This window comes from Argentina silus (genome assembly GCF_951799395.1).
Source record: "Argentina silus genome assembly, chromosome: 8".
Taxonomy (NCBI): Eukaryota; Metazoa; Chordata; class Actinopteri; order Argentiniformes; family Argentinidae; genus Argentina; species Argentina silus.
This window is the reverse complement of record NC_139662.1, coordinates 3,922,517-3,944,513: the sequence shown is the minus strand read 5'-3', so window position 1 is coordinate 3,944,513 and position 21,997 is coordinate 3,922,517. Positions and strand designations below refer to the sequence as shown.

At 41.8% G+C, this 21,997-nt stretch overlaps 1 protein-coding gene across 1 annotated transcript in view; it reads right to left on the bottom strand.

Annotated features, from left to right (window-relative positions):
• The window catches only part of cpne5a (copine Va), a gene marked incomplete at both ends in the record, with an annotated part of 54,434 nt that overhangs the window by 27,143 nt on the left and 5,294 nt on the right, over positions 1-21,997 (bottom strand). Inside the window, 5 exons of the mRNA XM_083674410.1 lie at positions 8,835-8,911; positions 9,905-9,944; positions 11,130-11,233; positions 14,668-14,714; positions 15,723-15,763. Coding sequence (XP_083530536.1) covers positions 8,835-8,911; positions 9,905-9,944; positions 11,130-11,233; positions 14,668-14,714; positions 15,723-15,763 — 309 coding nt within the window. The remainder of the gene's footprint in view (positions 1-8,834; positions 8,912-9,904; positions 9,945-11,129; positions 11,234-14,667; positions 14,715-15,722; positions 15,764-21,997) is intronic.

Genomic DNA, 21,997 nt, shown 5'->3' with positions numbered 1-21,997 from the left:
CGCTAAAGCCTTCCTTCATTTAGCTTCCTCTCCTCAGGCAGTTACCATTGTAAAATCGTCATAGAAAATTCCCATTGTCTCCATTACCTACAACTATAGAGGTAGGTGAATGAGGGCGGTGAGATTATAGGCAGGAGGGGGAGGATGAGGCAATTGTGGGAGCTGTTCACGTTTGGTCATTAGGATGAAGAATGGTGTTGGTATTTAACGACACAGCAACGTGTCAGACATATGAGAGTGGGGGAGGTCACTCAATAACACAAGCAAGAATGCAACAACAACACACGCGCCAATTGTGTTTCTCACAACACACAGCTTAGCACATTATTTTCCCATTTTCTGAGAACCTCATTGCTCTCACTACTAGGGGATATTTTTACAGTGATATTTACTGTAACAGGCAAGGAGCTATAAAGTCTTCATCTACCAGTCATTCTGAGACCTATAGTAAAACACAACAAGTGTACAGTAAACATGTTGTCCCCCATGAATGATGTAGCGCCCCTCTATAAAAGGAGAGTGATGGAATGAAGTCTGTGAATGAAGCAAGACGTCTATTCATAAACTTTTTACTATGACACTCTGGTTGTCTCTGTTTTATAGTAGTGCTTTGTCCCCGTTGCGCAAAGGGAGGGCTTTTCTCTTGGTGCGATCACCTTCTGCGACCAAAGAGAAAAATAATTTTGGCATAGTAGCCATTACTTACTAACTGTATATATAAGACTCCTTTACTTCAAACGCAAATTTCACCAATAGGCTAAGACAAAATGTTTGCACAGGCAAATGATTTGGTCACAAATGCGACTGGCTATAAACCTAGGTTTCACAACTCTTTCACAATGTTTCCATATTGATATAGACCAAGTGTCGGTATAAATGATCCTGAATAACAGACTTAACTCACAAAATATTATTCCCAAATTCGTTAGGCTATTATGTTGATTTCTCAAAAATAGTATTCCCAAATTTGGAAGGCTATATGCCTACTGCATTAGGTAACACTCCCATCTCTCCACTTTGCACCCTATTTTGACGTGTTTAATGATTAGTCGGCGAAACTCCTAAGCAATCTCTGTGGCAAGACACATCTTTCACCGTAGTTTTGTCGAAATTGGGCCACTCACTTTCGTAAATGTCCCACCTGTATGACAAGACTCATCATTCACCCAAGTTTCATCGAAATTGTCCCAGTGGTGTCCAAGAAAAGCTTGTGACATGCGAACGGACAGAGACTGAATCATAGTCCCCTCTCCAATTTTTTTGGTGGGGGACAACTAAGTCATACATACCCTGCAGAGGAACAAACCTACTAATTCCAGTGAGATACTGTAAGCTTTGTACCCAGGTCATTGAATCCACTGAGTCCCAATGGGTAACAAGGGGATTAGAGTAAGTGAGGATACACTTATTTGAGTTGAAACAAAGATAAATAGAGATTTCAGAGGAGAGAGATAAACTGGAGCTTTGCCATGGTAAACTTTGATCAGTGGCATACCATAGCTGAACCAAAATAGTTAAGGTGCCAAAACTCTGGGGGTTCAAATGGGATTATGCCAGATAATCCTCTTGATCTTCATAAATGCATGGGCAGCCGTAATCCTTCACCTCACCAGGATTAAAGAATCGGATGAAAAGAGCAGTAAGCTAATTCAAAAGGACACAGCAGTGACATCCAGTTCACAAAGAGGAGACGACAGCTGTCAAACCATGAGAGGGTCTCTTGGTTTTAGACTAAGCACGGGCCAAGTTCACGAAACTTGCAAAGAGGAAATAAAGCATTAAAGGTGAAGTACAACGAAAAGGTCAAATGAATAATGGGAGATAAGACCTGACATAAAGAGCCGCTCTGGGCATGTTGAATGGAAATGGCTTCATCCTGCAATGCGCCAGTCTCGTTTCTGTGGGCTCAGGCGGGCGCGACTCAACTGTATGGGCTCTTCAGGGCTTGGCTTGAGGGCCTTGGGGTGCTCGGGAAACTAGGAGACTGGCTCGGTGGGCTTGGGGTGCTCAGGAAACCAGTCTTGAGGTCCCCTCTTAGATCCCGAGCAGCTAACTCGTCCTTAATAGCAGAGGACAATCCATGGTGAAAGGCAGTGATCAATGCCTCCAGATTCCAACCGCTCTGCCGCGAGGGTCCGGAACTTGATGACTCAGTGCCTCTCGTCTGCCGACTGGGTGATCAAAGACACGCCGCAGCTTGGAGGTGAAAGCAGAGAGGGAGCTGCCAGATGGTGACTGTTCCCACATCGCTGTTGCCCACACCAAGGCTTTCCCTGAAAGCAGGGAGATGATGTAGACAACCTTGGCCCGGTCGGTGTGGAACGAGGAGGGCAGCAGCTTGAACACCAGGGAACACTGGGTGAGGAACCCCTTGCACTTCTCAGAGTGGCCGTCATACTATTCGGGGTCTGGGATCTTGGGTTCACTGGGCTGCTGGACAGAGTGGGTAAGTGCCTGGAGGATCTCCGCCATTTAGGAGAGTTGTTCTTGATGTCGCCCCAGAAGTACTCCTAGGTGGGAGGCAATGTTCCTGATCTGGTCAATCTCCTCTGGGTCCATGTTGAGGTCTTTGCTTGCTGTGATGTTGTGTGGTGTAGGACCCAGGAGCGGAGAGGAGGCCAGACGAGGCAACGCCGTTGAAGGCAAATTACTTCACTTGGTATTAACAAAGGCCTTTACTTGGTATTAACAAAGGCCTTTACTTGGTATTAACAAGGAAAATACAAAGAACACTAGAGAATACAAAACCACAGGAATACTTGTGACAGAGATCAAAAGATACAACCTATAAGAGATTCCAAGCAAAGACAAAGGAACAACAAAAAAACACACTTCTTATAGGGAAGTGTCCTAATTAATAAATAGCAACACCTGTGAGCCCTCTGATGGCCAGATGGAACCATGACAAATAAGTGTTCTTTACAAATGCATTATGTCCTCTGGGCCTTCTATCCTCTCATGCATCAGCAATGCCTTGATTGACCCATAACAAATCCATTATCTCTATCATGATGGTCTCTAACCTAAATAGCCTGAGTAACAACCCATTCATTCCTTTTATCTAATGGGGTTCATAACTGTATGTATCTCCACTTCTGTTTACTGATGCATAATGGCAGTTATCACCATTTATCGAAACCGTAATAAGACCTGTTACAGTGTGAAATGCTGGGCCTCTTACAAACCTACACAACACAACCCCTTACACTAAGTCACTTGCAATTCCAAGTGACATTTCAGTACTTAAATAAGATTGTTGTTGGAGTTTTGATTACTGTACATCAATTATGTTGCACAGCTTTGATGACTCAATCCATGGCTGCTTGATTACCTGTCAGCCTAAATAAACAAAGACTCCATCAACTACCTGCAGGCACTGAAACATTTGTTTGTTTGTGAGTAAGACATGGAACTGACTATTCAGAGGAGATTTACATTCTGAAACCCAGGCTATAGTGAGTCAAAATAGCCTGGAGTAATTTCCCTCCTTTTCTCTGCCTATAACTACGATTCCATTTCAATGGACTTAACTATCCAAACATCATCTCAATGTCCTCCCGGCAAGAACAGAACATCCCTTTCCATCAGAGGCCCAAGGAGAGACACCTCCTTCATCTTAATATTCACATCTAACAGACAGACAGACAGACACAAAGACTCTTTTCACAGAGGGACCACTTTTCTTCAGTGGCCATCACATCCATGGCAGGTTCTGTTTTCTCATATCCGTCCACTGTCAAGTGGCCACGAGGCTGCACCTCCTGGCCTCACCTGGCATTGTGAGTGATGGAATTCATATCTGTAATCATGTTACACAGGGTCAGGTTGACCTCTGGTGAGCTCATGCTACTGCCTGTGGAGTAGAGGTAGGATGGATGTGTTGTGACTACTCAGCAGATTAATAATAACACAGTGTTGAGTTGAGGGACCAACACTAGGTCGCAGGGGTGCTTTCTCACCTCCCGAGAAGTTGATGGCACAATGACGCTGTGTGAGGTTTGTGGCCCCAGAGGAAAAAGCAAACAGTCTGCTTTTAATGCAAAGCGAACCTGCAAGCTTATCTGGGAAAGTTAAAATGTCCACTATCCTTGCTTGCATTGGCACCTTAGGCCTCTATTATCAATCAGACAAAGAATGGCTGCTTTGCATGATTGTCTGCAGTTCTTTAACAATGGGTGTGTACATTAAAAGAGCAAATTATTTTCATAGCAAGCTGAGCCCCAGGAGATTTCCAGATAGGAAGAACAGGCACGTCCTCCCAGAATCACTAAAGGTCAACTTGTGAAGGGCAATGAATGGAAAACACATATATCACAATAAAAATGCTTTTGGAATTATAATTGCAACTAACAAAGCCCTTTGGGTACATGTAAAGTGAGATGAGGTTCTTGGTAACATCAGCAAGGTTTTACCGTTTCCCCACCCTAAGTAGAAGCATACATTATTATCACTTCGGAACCCTTGTTACCTCATGGGAAATTGTATGTCTAAATGACTATCGCCCTGTTGCACTCACATTTGTCATCATGAAGTGCTTTGAAAAGCTGGTCAAGGCCCACATCAACTCCACCCTACCAGACACCCTTGAGCTCCTCCAATTTGCATTCCGCACAAATAGATCCATGGATGACACCATCGCCATTGCACTGCACACTGCCTTATCCCACCTGGACAATACAGTAGGAGTACCTACTCTACTGTTCATTGTTCAGTTCAGCATTCAATACCATTGTTCTTTCCAAGCTCGTCATCAAGCGCAGGGCCCTGGGTCTGAACACCTCCCTCTGCAATTTCATCCTGGACTTGACGAGTAGACTCCAGGTGGTGAGGATACACAGCAACACCTCCTCCGCACTGACTATCAATGCGGGGGGCCCCCCAGGGCTGTGTGCTCCGTCCCCTCCTCTACTCACTGTTCTCCTAGGACTGCTTGGCCATGCACGACTCCAATACCATCATTACATTTGCTAACGACACCACTGATTACCAACAGCGATGAGACAGCCTACAGGGAGGAGGTAAAAGCCCTGGCAGCTGTACCCCCCTCGATCGCAAGGCTCTGCAGAGGGTGGTGAAGACAGCTCAGTCCATCACATGGGGCGAGCTCCTGGGCATCTACAACAGGTGGTGTCTGTGGAAGGCCCGGAAGACACCAAGGACCTCAGCCACCCCAGCCATGTACTGTTCTCTCTGCTAACGTCTGGCCGACAGCACCAGTGCATCTGGTCTCAGACCGACAGTTTCTCCAGGCCATAAGACTTTTGAACAGCTAACTCTAGCTGTAAGACAATTTGCACTGGCTCTCTGCACATCAACCACACGCAGACACACAGACACACAGACACACAGACACACACACACACACACACACACACACACACACACACACACACTTACATTCACAACCATCATGGCTGCTATTTATTACTGTATTGTATTCCTAAATGATGGAACACATATTGCCTTATTTATACTTATGCTCACTTATCTAACATTTATCGTTTATAGTGTTATTATTGTATTTTATTCTTACTTATTTGCAATGTTGAGAGGAAGCTGGCAAAGTACAGTATGCATTTCATTGACCAATAAACTTGACAAATAGGCATTTAGTGGAGCAGCAGCATGGTCTAATTGTGTGTGATGTCCCCAGGCACTGAGCTCTGATTACTGCAAGCCATCTCAAATGCTTCACCTCCAGTTAGGAAAAGCCTGCAATAAACATGGGGAGGAATCCTATATGCACACCCTCATCAACTTTGAGGGTGGATTCAGGGAATCAAGGATTTCAGTTGTTCCACTCATTATTTAAATCTGCAGAGCAGTCCTTCACATCTCTGAAGAGTAGCTACTATAGCCCCAAGTCAGGCAGCCAAATACATTAACCAAAGTCTCTGAAGTCAAGATGAGAAAAACAATGTTCACTGCTCCAGTTTTCTCTGAATAATACTTCTTCCTGAAGGACAGATGGTAATGTACCATCTGTCCTTGAAATGCAGAACTGGCATCCTTACAATCACTGCACTGTCCTATAGTATGGTATTATCAATCAGGTCACTTGGGTAAGCAATCATTAGCCTATCATCTACTGTTCTGTAGCTCTACTATTAAGGCTCTACTGTCCAATAGATAAATACACTTTATTTTCTATAGAATAAAGTGTAAGCCTGGATGGCTAGGGGATATCCCTGTAATAATGTAATTGAGTTATCTGATGGAAGGTTACCATGGTGGTACAGTAAGAAACACACTAAATGTATCTTAACATGATATTACATGCATGAGATATGCTTACATTAAATCCCCTAAAGAACATTAAAGAGACCTGACAGATAATTAATGAACAATGACATATCATAAACTCATTAGGATTCTCTTCCCACAGGCTATACAGACAAAATAACCTACTGTAAATGCCATGGTGGCTAAGTCAAAATTTGCATTTTCAATCAAAGATGTCATTCTGACACATGAACTTTTACTCTTTCATCTATACATTTCCTTTGCCCTTTTAAGACTTTGAAAACCTGACATACAGAACCACTCATTATGACCAGAATATATTGAACAGGAGACACAGCATACCCATGTTAACTATCCTAGCACAAGTAAAGCCAAAGCAACACAATTACTTGCCTTGACTTATTTTCATGAGAAGAACGGGAGAATAGATACTGCAGAACTGAACCAGGCACCAGAGTACAGTAACTACAAACCAGTTTCCTTGAATTTCAAGTACTCTATGTGAGGATGTGCATGCAACGATGGCTAAAGTAAATTATTGAGCTGTGCGTGTGTTTATGGAAGTGTGCATAAGTGCGGTTAAGGACAGCAGTAGAGAGAGAGGGGGGGGGGGGGGAGGGAAAGAGAGAGAGAGAGAGAGAGAAAAAGAGAGAGAGAGAAAAAGAGAGAGAGAGAAAAAGAGAGAAAGACAGAATATAAAGGAGATGGAGCGAGAGAGTGGAAAGTAGGGAAAGTGGGACTGATGTGGCTCTTAAGCAGGTCATTGGTTTCAGTATGCCTTGGGAAAGCTCATTTAACCATGGCTAACAGATTTCTTCACTCCCTGGAGTGGCCACTCCCCCAAGTCCCTCAGTGGAGCCTAGCAGAGAGAGGGCTCTGTGATGTAAGGATCTACAGCATAGGGGAGGAAGTAGAGCACTAGCCATTAAAAATCTCCAGCAGCACAATCTAGTGTGTGAGGAGCTCTACTGTATATCACAGGAGGGAGGAAAACCCATTAACAATGGATACTGTGGAACTGTTGAAAATGGGTACGATAGAAACAGCGCAGTCAGGATCCTTAGCTAAATGACTTCAGTATAACTGATTAGTTAAATCAGTAAGGGAATGGGGGAACAAAATAGGAACATTTAATTCCTAAAGATAATTCCAAGAATTATTTAGCCATATACCTCCATACCTACTGTACATATCCTTTACATAGCCAGTGACTATAAAGCTGACGATGTTTGTTTTGGAACCACTCTGCAAACGAATGCATTCTCTATAGTGTACTGTAGCCTCATATATTGTCCATCATCTTTAAAAAGACCACTTAAAAAAGCGTGGTTCTCTGTGGTTCAGTTGGTAGAGCATGGTGCTAACAATGCTATTGTGGGTTTGATTCCCGCTGGAACCATATATACTGAAAAATGTATGCACTGACTGCGATGTAAGTCACTTTGGATAAAAGTGTCAGCTAAATGGCATATATTATTATTATATTATAAAGGTCTCCAATCAGAGGTTTAGGGTAAGAATTTTCAGGCAACTCAGGTGTTGCTTATAATCCCACACAGTACAAAAAAAGACACATCTAACAAACCAATTCTTCTCATCATCGTCAGCTGTTTCTGGCATCTCACCACTACCATGTCTCCACCTCAATCAAAGTGCCCTGGAAACTGTGAAACTTTGTGAATTGTGTTAATCACAGCTGTTTTGGGCCCTTTGCCCCAGTCTCTAAGGCAGATACTGTACAGCATAAAGCCTAGTTTACAGCATATTGGTAAACAACCTCTCCAGATCCTCCTATTCAACACTGAAGGGCACCAAGTTCCAAGCTCTAATCCACTATCAGCGCTTTCTGGCAAGGCTCAGAGCAACACAGCTGAAGTTCTGTAGTTTTAGACAAACCCATCTGCTACATGGGGAGTACAGACAAACACACACACACACACACACACACACACACACTCACACACACACACACACAAACACACACACACACACACACACACACAAACTTCACAGAATCACACACAAAAAACTAACACACACAAACACACGCACATACACTTCACAGAGTCACACACACTCTTCACGGAGTCACTCTTGTGAGTGTGAAAGGCGTTGATGGTGCTGCTGTGCGTCTATGAGCGGGGGTATCCTGCCACTCTACATTGCATACTGCTTCTCTAATGACAGTAATTGCATTGAGGAAGCCCCCGGTCGTGTTCAATTACACATCTCCATCCAAGCACACTCGTCTAATCTGTCCACATAATGCACTCCACAGATGGTTGACATGTTTATCATTCCACAACTTGAACACATGAAATCCAACGCGCAGCCACATCATGTCTCAACTAGCAGTGCATATACAGCCTGTTAGTGTCAAAGGAACTGTCATTATCTACTGGGAGACATGGAGGAAGTCAAGCAACAACCATGAATAATTTGGCTACATGAGTGAACACTGTTCAAATCTATGGTAATGGACATTTCCTGTTCAAGCTTGAGTGTTATTTTGTCTAAATGTTCGGCCTATTAGGTCCATCTAACTGTGAGTATAAAGCAGTGAAATTAGGTTGGTTTACAGCTCCACTCACCCCAGAGGCTTCTCCAGTCGACTGCCAGGTGAGCCCACGATCTCGCCCAGCGTACAGAATACCTGACCCAGAAAGTCCTGTGTGGGAGGAAATGTGAAGAAAGGAGGGGTGGAAAGGAGTCAGGTGTGTGGGGGGGGGGGAGACGGGGGGGGGGGGGGGTAATAAGGAAAGTGGATGAGGAGCTAAGCAGCTTCTTAAGCATTATACAGTGAAAAAGTTGGAGTCAGAGGAGGAGGCAGACACGTACGTTGAGGTCGGGCTTCCAGACAGGAGGAGGAAGGGGAAACCAGGCAGCAGCATTGACATAACAGAGCACATCATGGAACAGAAGGCACAAGACTCAAATACAGGAACGTCATAAAACAAGATGCAAGAGAGATGGGGGGAGAGAGGGAGAGAAAGAAAGAAAGAGAGCGGTAGCAAGATACGTAGGGATAGTATAAAAACCATAAAACAAGATTAATCATGACAAATATAGAAATAATGATGAATATTCGAGCGATATGCAAATCATTGACTGCAAAAATATTGGCATTGTATGTGTGAGAATAACAGTTTTTTATCAAAGCATTCTCTGCAAAACAACATTTGTCTTCATTACATTACACCTGAGAGTACATTCCTCACAACTTTAGTAGTGAAATACATCATCCCTTGCAGTGTAGGAGCATCTCACAGGATGTGGAGAAAATGTACTTGTCAAAAACTTTGATCATGGTACAGTATGACAAATGACAGTGCTTCAGTTCATATTGAAATAAGTCATAAGTATGCACCAAACACAGATATTGTAATTCCATGGGAGCTACTCAATATCAATACATCTGTAATATGTACAGATGAGAGGGGCAAATATAATATTGACCACATGGAACATGGGAAATGAAGCACTACTTGTTATTTTCATCCAATATATGTCAGCATTTGGATGACACAAATTCTGATTTGCATAAAACCAAAATAGGGGTGGCATGCATTTGAACAGTAAATTATTCCATTCATAATGGTTGACGGGTGAAGTATAGTCAAGCACTTGATATAGTTTGGGCACATGAAGACTTTCTACTTACATGCTTTGCCAGATCTGGACTTTTTGAATCAACATCAAATCTGAAATTACAAGGAAACACAGATACAGAGAGCTGACAGTGGCAAAACAAAACAATGTGTGGCTTGGACTTTGTTGAATACAACCAGAGCAGTTTAGATTGACTCTTTGAGTGTGCAGTCTATAAAGTGGGCCAATGACTCAATTAAATACAGTATGGACGGCACAGCATAAGGTCAACTCCAGAAATTCATTGCTATTTAAGTGTAAAACGTTGTGTGTTTGAGCCTGGTCAAGCAAAGCTAATTAAAGTGAAACACACATAGACCAAAATTGAAATGAAAACAGACTTACCCTATATATGACCATTAACTAACTTAATCATTCTACAGTTCATGAATTGTGTCTACTCTTTTTACCGTTGTGTAAGCCCCTCTGTCACTCACTTGAAACAATGGAGTTCACAAACCAAACAATTTTGAGTGAAAGTAATTCAACCTGAATATGCCCTTGCTCCGAGCTTAGCTATAGAAACAATATGTAAATGTACCACACTAATTATGAGGAAGTACAGTAACACCTCCCCTATCTCAAAGTTAAAGAAGCCATGTCATGAGATGAACCAGATGAAGTCATTAAGTCGCTGTGAATCCTATGAGACATTCAGCAGGCTTCTGTCTATTTGTGCTAAAAAGATAAAAACATATTATATACTTTACACATTTTTAATCAGGCAGAGACTTTTTTTTTTTATAGAACGATATATTTCTCTCCTGTTGAGTTGGAGGGTGATGAGGGAGCTAAGGAAATGATCCTGTCTCTTTTCTTAAAGGGCTCTTAATGAAGTCTCACCTTTTTGCCCTGTGCAGTGACAGGGCCTTTCTGAAGAAGAGAGGGGCTATTCACTAGGAGAATGAGGGAGGAGGATGGTGGACAGTATAATTATTATGGCACTCGGCTTCAGACATTTGCTTTGCTTAGGAGTGTGCAGATTGAGGATAAAACCCCCATATGAAATATGTACAGTATCACCCTTATCCAACCAATCTTACTCCCAATAAATCAAGACAGTGCAGCAATGAATAATTACACAGGAGAGTGTGAAGTTGGTGGATGGGGAGGAGATGAGGAGGGGGAAGGGGGAGAGAGAGAGAGAATGGGAAGGGTTCCGAGTGTAGAGGTGTGGCACATCTGAAACACACACTCCGCTGTGTCCTCTGAGGACAGGATCAAACAGAATAACTTACACGTCAAATCGCAGGTTCTGCTTCTCCTCAAAAAAGTAGTCCAGGATGTACTTCCTGATAAAGTCTGGATTTAGTGTGTTGTCGATCACCTCTGTTCTTCCAAACTAGATCAGAACAGAGAGAGAGAGGAAAAGAGAGGAGAAAGATAAGGGATTAGAGAGAGAGAGAGATAGATAGATAGAGAGAGGGGGGGGGCGACAGGGAGAGAGGGAGAGAGAATCAGAAACTCAGTCACTGAGAAAACATACATTGCTCTCTCTCTCTCTCTCTCTCCTTTCCTCTCTCACTCTCTCCACAGCCCTGTGGTCACACAGCAGCAGATAAACATAGATTTGATTAGGGGAAGTCAATAATGACACATCCAGTGTAATGGCTGACGAAGTCCCTCTCTAAAGCTTCGCTGTTTGTTCTGAGGGTGCCTGTCTAATAAAGTGAGCAGGAAATCTAATTACGCCTTGTTAATTATTGCCACATTAACTTATATTGCCACACTAACTCCTGTGGCCTTCACTTCCTCTCAGAGTAGACAAAGAGACCACTACACCATTGTTATAACATAACAGCTACACTTGCTGGAACGCAAGGAACAGGAAGGTGTTTATAAAGACTGTGAGTGAGAGGACCTAGTGTGGGGTCACTGATGATAAGCAGATCAACAGAGAGAGAGAGAGAGAGAGAGAGAGAGAGAGAGATGGGGGGGACAGAGGGAGAGAGAGCTTTGTTCTAACAGCTAATTGTGTCCACAATGAATAATTCATAGTCAGAGGCCCAACTTTGAGATGCATGAATAAATGATCCGGGTAGAAAGCGTTACCATAAACTGACATAGTGAATTAATAATCGCGGAGTTAGGTCTTAATGAGGAGATGAAACAGCAGGATTACAGTGCTGTCTGATAAGAAAGACTAACATAGCTGTGATTCCATAAACAGTAGTGGGAAAACTTACACCGGCCCATGACAGTGGAAGTACAGTATGTGTCCCCAAGTCAGAATGGCAGTCATTTTTAGACGTTAGAGTAGATGCAAAAAAAAACATTGCATAAACATTTGAAAAGAAAAGCCACATAAGACATATATTCTGCATGACTGGGTTTGTTCATGCGTGTTGATTGTCATCAAATATGACAGGGTGAGATATTAGTATCCAAGACTATGAAACAAGTTTCTTCTCTTTATATTCTTTAACTATTTCTCCATTCTTTCTCTCTCTCTGTCTGACTGTGAGCTGCTTAACTGTACATTCAGGACCAGTGAGATCTTCTCAGAGCTGAGAGGAATACATATTTCAAAAAGAGGAGCTGGAGATCAGTGGTGGCAGGAGGCCTGTAGCACACTCACTTTGGTCTGAGCGAAGAGGCCAAACTTTGCAAAAGGAAAAAGAGTGTGCTCCAGAGCAAAGAATACCCTTATCTATGAGGAAATGACAGGCTCTCACATTCACACATTTTCCTGGGTGTGCACAGTAGGGTAGCTACAGTAAGCCAGGGGCAGCCAAGCACTACCATTGCCTGTCAACCCCAGGCAAAATCTGCCGCGGGAATCTTTAAGCACACACTTGGGCTGTGCATAGCCTCTGCCATACCTGAAACATTAACTAGAGTACATTGTGAGCAAGATGTGGTAGAATTCAAATAAAGATAATGTGATCTATATGTCTGAGGGAAAAATAGACTGGAGGTGAAAAGGTCAGATTTTGTGACCTTAAGGAGCCCATACTGAGGACATGATTTATTAAACTACAGTAGCTTCAACATGCAGTAGTCAATGGGATAGAGTGGGCCATTTAATAGAGGAAAGTAAATATATATCCACCTTCACGTATTAGGTCTCAAAGGAGGAGCATGACTTATAGCCCTACCATACATATTTGACAATGGGAAGGAGTGAAATACAAGGCATAGAGGCACTGTCTCACAATTAACTAAAGACGACACTTATTGCAATCAGGAGGTTAAATAAGAATGTAACCATTGGATTCTTCATTATTCACGGTAATTGCTGCAAAGGGTAACTAGACGGAGGAGGCGTGTGGAAGGCTAGGAGAGGCAGGCGATGGGAGAGTAGCTCCCACAGAAGAGTAATTGGATTACAGACAGTCGTCGGCACAGCGAGGAGTGCTCCGACCGTATCTACTCAGGGGAGGACAAAAACACATTACATGAGAGAAGGGCCAACACCACGCTTAGTTTTATCAATTCTGCACAGCTTGCTTCTCTCACTCACAAAGCCATCTACCTTGCACCAAATACACATCCCATATCATTTATATTTAAAATAGAGATTTACTGGCTGCTGCACCCTGGGCTTGTTGGGTGTTAGCAGGAGGCAGGTTACCTGATAGTCATAGGGAGAGGAAGCATCACAGCCATATGCTGCGAGAGGAGAGAGATACTTCACTCAGGTAAGTGGAAGAGATTTGCCTTCTCAGGTTCAAAGAAATCACTGACTTACAGTATTGAAGCAATTAATTCTGATTCCCAGTGTCAAATGTACATATATTGTTTGTGTGGTTATCCATTGTGACTATGGAGGCAATACATAAGTTAAGTCTAATGGAGGTATATCATCTACTTTATAATCTATATAATCTATAAATCTAATCTATAATCGATATCTAGTTTCTGGACAAAAAAAATCAACAAATCCGGAAACTAGAACAGATCGAAGTTGTGTGTCTAGGTATCCATTTGGTAAGGAAGTTCATGTTACATCAATATTACACTTTTAACGTCGTATTTATGTAAAATTAGGCAACATTTTCAAAACTGACCGTCTGACCGTCAACGGCCAATGTTAAGAAAACATTCATTTTCAACCCATGTGCAATCATGTAGCAAAGTTAGATGATGAGCATCAAATGACAACCTTAAGTCAACATTGAAAAAATAACAATCACATAAAAATGTCGAATAAACTGTTCATTCATTCCAGCCAACATGTGACTAACCAACACCATCAAATAACAATGTCAATCCAACATTTGCAAAAGCTACAGAGCTCCAGCGTTTGCTTTTTTTTAAATATTCCAAAATAATATTCTCACAACCGCTGTACAACATTAGTTTGGTTAGTTTTTGACTGTTGCACAACTGTGACACAATATGAAATGCCTATAGGGTAAAATTCAATAAAAATGGACTAGAAATTATGCAAGCAATGGTATATGATAGAACTTAACTTCTATTTACTAATTTCAAAGCTGATTGACTCCTAAAAAAAATCTTTAAAAATAAATTAATAAATAACAATAAAAAAATATATAAATCCTGTGGCCTGAAAGAGATCTCTGGCAGTAAGAGAGATTCTGAAGCTGATGCTAATCTTTATCGATACGTGTAGCAATTGCCTTAATGGCCAATCGCTCAAAGCTAATACATGCCCTGAGCCAACATATGAATATTCACATGGCAATCAATAGAGAGTGATTGACAGCCCCAGCGTTTACCTGCAGAGAACCGGGGACAGAGGGACAGGGACAGAGAACTGCTGACTACATTGTCTACATTGTGCTGATGGTGAGACTGTTGTGTTCTTACCTCTCTCCACTGTTTGGTCTCCACTCCCTGGGTGTACAGGACAACCACTGGAGAAAGAGAGAGAGAGAGAGAGAGAGAGAGAGAGAGAGTTACACAGAGAGAGAGAGAGAGGGGGGGGAAAGGAGGGAGAGAAAAATAGAGAGTAGAGTAAGAGAGGTACAATCTGAGTGGCCATGACATTTCTTCCATCATAAAACCAAATTAAGCATTTCACCTCAGCAAAATGCCTCACCATGAACGCACAATAAACTGTCATGGCTGCTCTCTGCACAGTATCAAACCTAGGTATTATCTCCATAGGTGAGAAATTACATACTAAGGATGATCGAAAGCTCCAAGTGTGCAATTGTGATTGCATAACCAAAATGATCATCTCCAAATAGTGGGATCCCCCAGATCCTTATTTGATTTCCTGACTTCAAAGAGAGCAGAGGCAGGTATGAGAGATGAGCGATGTGACCTGTCACATACTCCAAGGTTCATCTCATCTTGGGGGGAATACGTAATAAGAGGAACTATGATATCCTCGGTCATTTATACTGTACACACACAAAGCCTGAACCCTGTCCCTATTATGTTAAATGTCACCTCAATTCTCTATCCCTCAGGGGGGTTACCATAGAAATGCTTCTATAGTAGGAGCTTTCAGAGACCCAGGGTTGTTTCTGCAGTGGCTCACCAAAAGAAGCCATTTGTATTCAAAAGGCTGCATTTAGACCTTGCATGCATTATGGTATGAGTTTATGTAGCTGTGAGGAAAAGCTGTCACATTACTGTGCAAATGATATGCGGTTATTGAGGGAACATTTTGAAATAGCAGAGTAAACCAAATAACAGTTAAGCTCAGTGAAAGTAGAGAAAGTGGAGAAAAAGAAAGAGAAAAAGAAGAGTGTATGTGTTGTGAATGTCCCGTATTCTAAGTGGAGTCATTTTCTCCTTTTGTGTTTTTTGAAGATAAAGTGCATCGTGATCTTTACACATGCAAGATGTAAACAATCCAACACCTTTTAATTGAGTGTTTAATCCTAAAAGTGTGAAAAGTGTTATATACTTACATGGATCGGATTTGGAGAATGTGTCTCTGTCCAACAAATCTCTGAAAGAAAAGAGATCAATACAGTACAGAGGGAACAGGTTGTCAATCAGGCATAGGCGTCAATAAATAAATCATATTACTTTCCATGAATCATAAAACAAATATCTTAAAATCTTCTTTATTTTGTGTATACTGTAGAGTTTATTCTCTTGTAAATGCAGTCCATTATACACTGTTTAATCAAAATGTGTCATGTCTTCAATATTACAACATAATTGCTTTGTTCTTTATTATCAGGTGTGAACTATCTCATGAACCACATCCAATTGTCCCTGAGTTTTCATTGGCAACTTACAGCACACTAAATCTCCATAGCTCACTCACAGGACACAAGAGCAGCCAGTAAAAACCTGGGAACCACTTTGAGGCAAACAGACAGTTCTGAGAGAGTTGTGAGAGGGAGTTTGCTATATGTTTGTGGTTCTAAGGTAGATTGTGTGTCCAGTGCACCCCTGCTCCCCCTAGTGTGAGTGGGCCAGGCAGCCAGCACTGTACCACTCGTTCTGCCCCAGTGAGCCTTGGCAGTGGGCTCCAGGAAGGAGCAGGTGTGCGTGAGTCACTTGCAAACAGACCACAGCACAGCCACAATAGGAGCCCCTCAGATCAACAACAGCAATTATTGACCATCCACACTTCCAGTCCACATAATTATGAATTTGAAATTACGCAAGAGACTGTAAGTCCACCCTTAATTGCCTATTTCTGCTAGAAATAACACTTTGAGTGTGTGATAATGACTTTTTGATAACATTTGTCCCTGGTTATGGGAGTAAACGTATTAACAATTATGTACCATTAGAAGTATTGCCAGGTTTGTCAAATAAACCATGTTAAAAGCATTTTACCAGCTGTGACCCCCTTAGTACATGCACCACTCCAGCTGTTACTTCCTCATTAGCATACTATATAGGCCTATAAATCTGCCCTGTAATTTTCTTATTTCCTGTTCAGAGTATACAGTAGTCCATAAATAACTCACATACACAGTGACTATACCAAGACCTATAAGCAGTGGGATAATGTCAATGAATAAATATGAGTCACTATCTGCTTCAATGTGAAAGTCATTATTCATGAACAAATAATTCTATGGTGCTCAGTACAAAGTAATCGTTTACCAGGAATGTGTGTGGTGCTATTAGCCGCTGTTTAATTTGGGTTACTGTCACCATTTACCCTCAGGCTGACCTGACTACAGTTGGAACATTGTCACTGTAATTATCATTGGAGACAACAAAGCCAGCCGTGTCTAACTGCCCCTTTTCACCCACCTGTTACTGTCTGGCATCCATTACGCTCAACTAATTAGATGGTCCGTCACCTTTTCCCCATCTCTCCAAATGGAATGTACCAACAGTGAACAGAGCCCATGCTATTGGTGAGCTAAATCAACTAAATCTGGGTCCATAAATGTAATGTTATTGTTACCTTCTGTTCACTTCAATTGCACCTGTTTATTTGTATTCAAGTGAAAAGGTTCAACATACAGTAGGCTTCATGCATCTATAGCCTACAGAGGCACGCACACAAACAGACAAACAGGCCAACAAAAACATCTGTTTGAATCCATAAAGGGTTAGGGTTAGATGCATGATGAAATCTCTGTGAAATTAAGCTCCTGAAATATTGTCTCTTTTTCCTCACAACTCTAGTATTAAATAAGAGCATACGCCGTATCTCTGGTCTGTGGTTTGATTTTTTTATACTGTATGTGAGTGATGTACTGTAGGAGTAAAATGCTCAACATCAATGTTCTTATTCCTCTTGATCAAGATACCTCAATCAAAGACATTAAGTTAATTACTGAAAGTGCACATTGAATAAAGACAGCTCATGTAATCATTAAAACATTAAATATTCATGTAGAGCAGGCTGGTGTTCTAAAATCAGATCAAATGAATGTGGGAAATTACTATTAGATCCACAATTAGATGAAGGCAGTCTGATTAATCAATAAACTCTATGTTTTCCCTTCCCTAACATAGTAATGTTTGTTTATTAATCACTGGGTGAATCTTATCTGAGTAATTGAATATGCATGGTTTAATTCATAAGTAATGCAGCCATAGAGAGAGCTCTACTATAGAATAGACCCCCTGGTAAAGCTCTACAGGTCATCTGTACAACCTTAAATGTACTGTATGAGAAATGCTCTCTCAGGACTACTCTATGTGTATGCATAACCCTAACTCATTTGAGCTCATATGGTTAAAGCTCAATTTTTTTTTCTTAGCCTATTTGCTTGCCAATAAGCAGAGCCTTGAAAACCCTCTCCCACAAATCTGTGACTCAGAATTTCCCATAATAAAATATTCACAAAACTCTCTTCCTATCACAAGAGTAGTGGGAAACATAGGGATTCAGCCATCCCTGGAGACATTCAATGCAGTCACTGCATTCAATGACATGCACTCTTAATTTTGAAAATGTCATTAAGAATTCCAGTTGCTTTCGAAGTGGATCCTTAGACAAACACTCAACAACCTCTTAGTCCATAGGGTTGGTTGTTAATTTCAGTGATGTTACTGTCAACCAATGAGTTCAGATAATTCCTCAGCCTGCAGTGTTCTATTGTCAGCCTAGTGAACAGTCCATTCTCAGCGCTCTCCAGGAGTTGTCAGAATCATAATTGGCACCTTCAAGGTGGGAGCATCTATTTTGGTGAGAGGGTTTTAAATAGACCCTGGCCACCTCCCCAACTGATTCTCTCTCATTGGCCCTAGAAGTATAGGACAAAGGTGAGCTCAGAAGTCAAGAGTCACAGCATTAAAAGGAAAGGAGGTGGTAACAGAAGGAAAGGCCTGGAGAAAGTGAAGGATGCTGTGTTATAGGCATAGTATTTGCTCCAGCACATTCTTTCCTGGCCTGTGGCCCTCTCTAATCAGGACCCTGTTCTCTCTACTCAGCTCCTGTGGTGTGAGCAGGGCTGGGAGGCAGGAAGTGGCTGTCCTATATTGACATTTCCAGGGGTACATTGGAGTAGGGTTGTGCAATCAGACCTTGGTAGATAGAGCCTTTGCCTTTATCTCTACAGTCCCCCATTACACACATAAACAATCTGGTCCCTTTATTAGCGATGAGCCCATCCGCTGACCTTCAAGGTGTTTTTTTTTCTCCATCTGTTTAATTATTCAGTTGTGCTCATCCTGGGATCCCTCCACCGGCAGTGGAGCAGGTCCCATGGCGACCATGGAACAGGCACAGCCCCCAAACACACACATACACACACCTCCAACAATTCCCTGAGGTGCTCTTCACCACAGAGTTTAGTATGACTAATATCTAAACTAGGAATGATATCACTGCTAATTGCCTATTGTAACACCCCCGACTTTGTGCAGAGATAGACATCAATGCTGGAAGCAAGGGAGATCTCCAGACTGATACTCTGACTGTTCCAACCTCAATAGAGTACTTTCCACATCACTTAGCAAGAATTCACGCCAATTTCCCCACATCTCTCTCTCTCTGCTCCGTCTAAACACACAAACTGTCAAATCAGAAAAATATGTGCACAAATACACACAGGCGCACACACACATATACACACAAATACACACAAATACACACACTCACACACACACACACACACACACACACACACACACACACACACACACTCAATCTGACAAATATGTGTACAGATACAGTACACACCGTGTCTTTATGTCAATCTGACATACATTACGCACATTAAACTCACACCCATAACTTGAGTTAAGTTTTAAAAGTAATTCCAGGACAACCTCTTCTTACAGTTAGGCCTAGACCTGGGGCTGTGTCATTTTTAGTACAGAACGAATCACAGAAACAAGAGAAACAAACAGAACGTGTACAGTGTGTGGATTGAGCTGAGAGAGAGAGGTGTGTAATTGGTGGTGACACAGTGTGGGATCATGGACAGGGTAGATAGGTGAGAGGTGCAGAGAGGAGGTATAGGGTAGGTGGGGTTCAGTAACAAGCATGAACTCACACCCCCACTGAATAGCAATGAGAGCAGGGCTGACAGGAGAACACACACACACACACACACACACACACACACACACACACACACACACACACACACACACACACACACACACACACATACACATACACACACACACACGTCACTTGGCCCCAATACCATATTGTAGAAAGCCATACTGTTGCTGTATATGATAAGGTTAAGGTAAGGTAAAATACCCTTGCTCAAACAATGCACAATCAGGCAGGATTCAAATTGGTGCCCTGAAAATAGTGGACTGGACCATTTCTAACATTTCTGGGGAACCCACAGCAATCTCTCCAAGCTTAATGAGCTTTCCCTGATTTGTTATGAGAGAGCAACCCACCCCATATAGAATCTCCACCATGATATAGTGACATAGGAGTGACATAAACATGACATTAACATGACATCATGTTTAAGGGGCTGTTGGGATCCACCAAAGCCATCAGCAGTCCCTAGATGAGACTTTATTAATAATGCTGACACTTCCACAGGCCAAGTGTATCTGATCCATCAAAATTTCACTGTCTGGGGTTTATGCATAATTATTCGCTTCATCGACCTGTGAGACTCAGCTGCCGCAATCTTAACATCCCCAAAATTGGAAAAAGATCTGCTCTCTCTTGGCACCATGTCTCTCACAGGCTCACCCCAAAACAGATGCAGCACATCAGATAGGCTGCACACTGTCCTGAGAGATAAAGGCTGAGAGCCCCCTGGTCAATCAGGACCACATGGAATTAGATAACCTAGTCAAAAATAGCCTAGGCCTATTTTCTTCCCACCCACTGAAAGAAAGCAGTATAAATTGTGTTTTTTGTTCCTAATTAGGGGTCCACATCCCAAAGTTCATCGTTAAAATTAGTAGTAGTAGTAGTAGTAGTATTATTATACTTTATTATTCATATATTCATATTTATAATATTAATGTATTATATTATTATATTTGTGTGGAGAAAAAAAAAGGCTTCTGGCCTTACGCCCCGGCTATGAGCATTGATTACTTTGTCTTTTGATGACTGTTGGATAGATGATTCACTTACTTAAACAAATGTATTTGTTGTAAGTCGCTTTGGATAAAGGCATCTGCTAAATGCCATAAATGTAAATGTAAAATTATATTACACTTTCACCTTTTTCGGGAGATACATTATAGCTCTTAAATGGTAAGAGTTACGGAGCCCAAATGTGGTGACATGATGTAAATTGTTTGCCGAATACATCTGGTAGAAAGGGGTGTCACTATGCCTAATGGTGGTGCTATAAACAACATTTGACTTCAAAAAGCTCAGGCCTAGTTTGAGTTAGAGTATCAGAAATTGGTACAAAGATTCCTCTCCACCCATGGAACATGTTTGCCTCTGAGACTGATGACGTCACTATGATGGATCATCCGCCATTTTGAAAATTGGAAACATTTCAAGTCTTTCAAATACAAAATGGTTGACAATTTGCAAATTTACAAAACTTGGTAAAACAATTAGATAGTGTGCCAGCAGTGGAATATATGATGGTAATATAGGAGGCATATATTCTGCTATTCATCTTTGCTTTTCCATGGTATTTCGAGGCCCAAACATGCCAAGACGTGAGCATGGCGGAGAGGGTTAGTGCCCCTGTCTAGTACTACTTTCTGATTTTCAGAAAGCTTGGTATAACAATTACATAGAAGGCTAGGAGTTCACAACTGAGCCCAATGCAAAATATTCCTATGATGGTAATATAGGAAGCATATTCAGCAATTCATATATACATGTTTGGTCTTGCATGGTTTTCCAGCAACATGTTTGCAATGACCCCAGTGTGGCTCAGCAGGTTAATGGCCTTATCATGCAATACATGCCGAACTCCGGCTGGTCAGGTTCAAATCCTGCCACCGGCACATTGAATTGGCATCCCTTAACAGTATGGGATTTAAGGTGTGGTGCTTAGATCAAATTTGATTACTTCTAAAATAAGGCAAAGTAAAAGAGAGTGAATGGCTTTGACCCTAGATTATTGTTGCTTGAAGCAATATTTGTAAACAGAATAAATAATAATCTTTTAGTGGGCTGTAAAATGAATACAAGCACTTTTTCAGTGGAGAAAGAAAGATTTCAAACCAGGTTAAATGGTTTGATTAAATAGGGCCCTGATACTTACTTTGAGGTAACACACATGAGATATAGTGAGATATGAGATATGATTACAACTATACTGTAGATTTACATGTAGAGGTCAGAAAGCGACAACATGGTCAA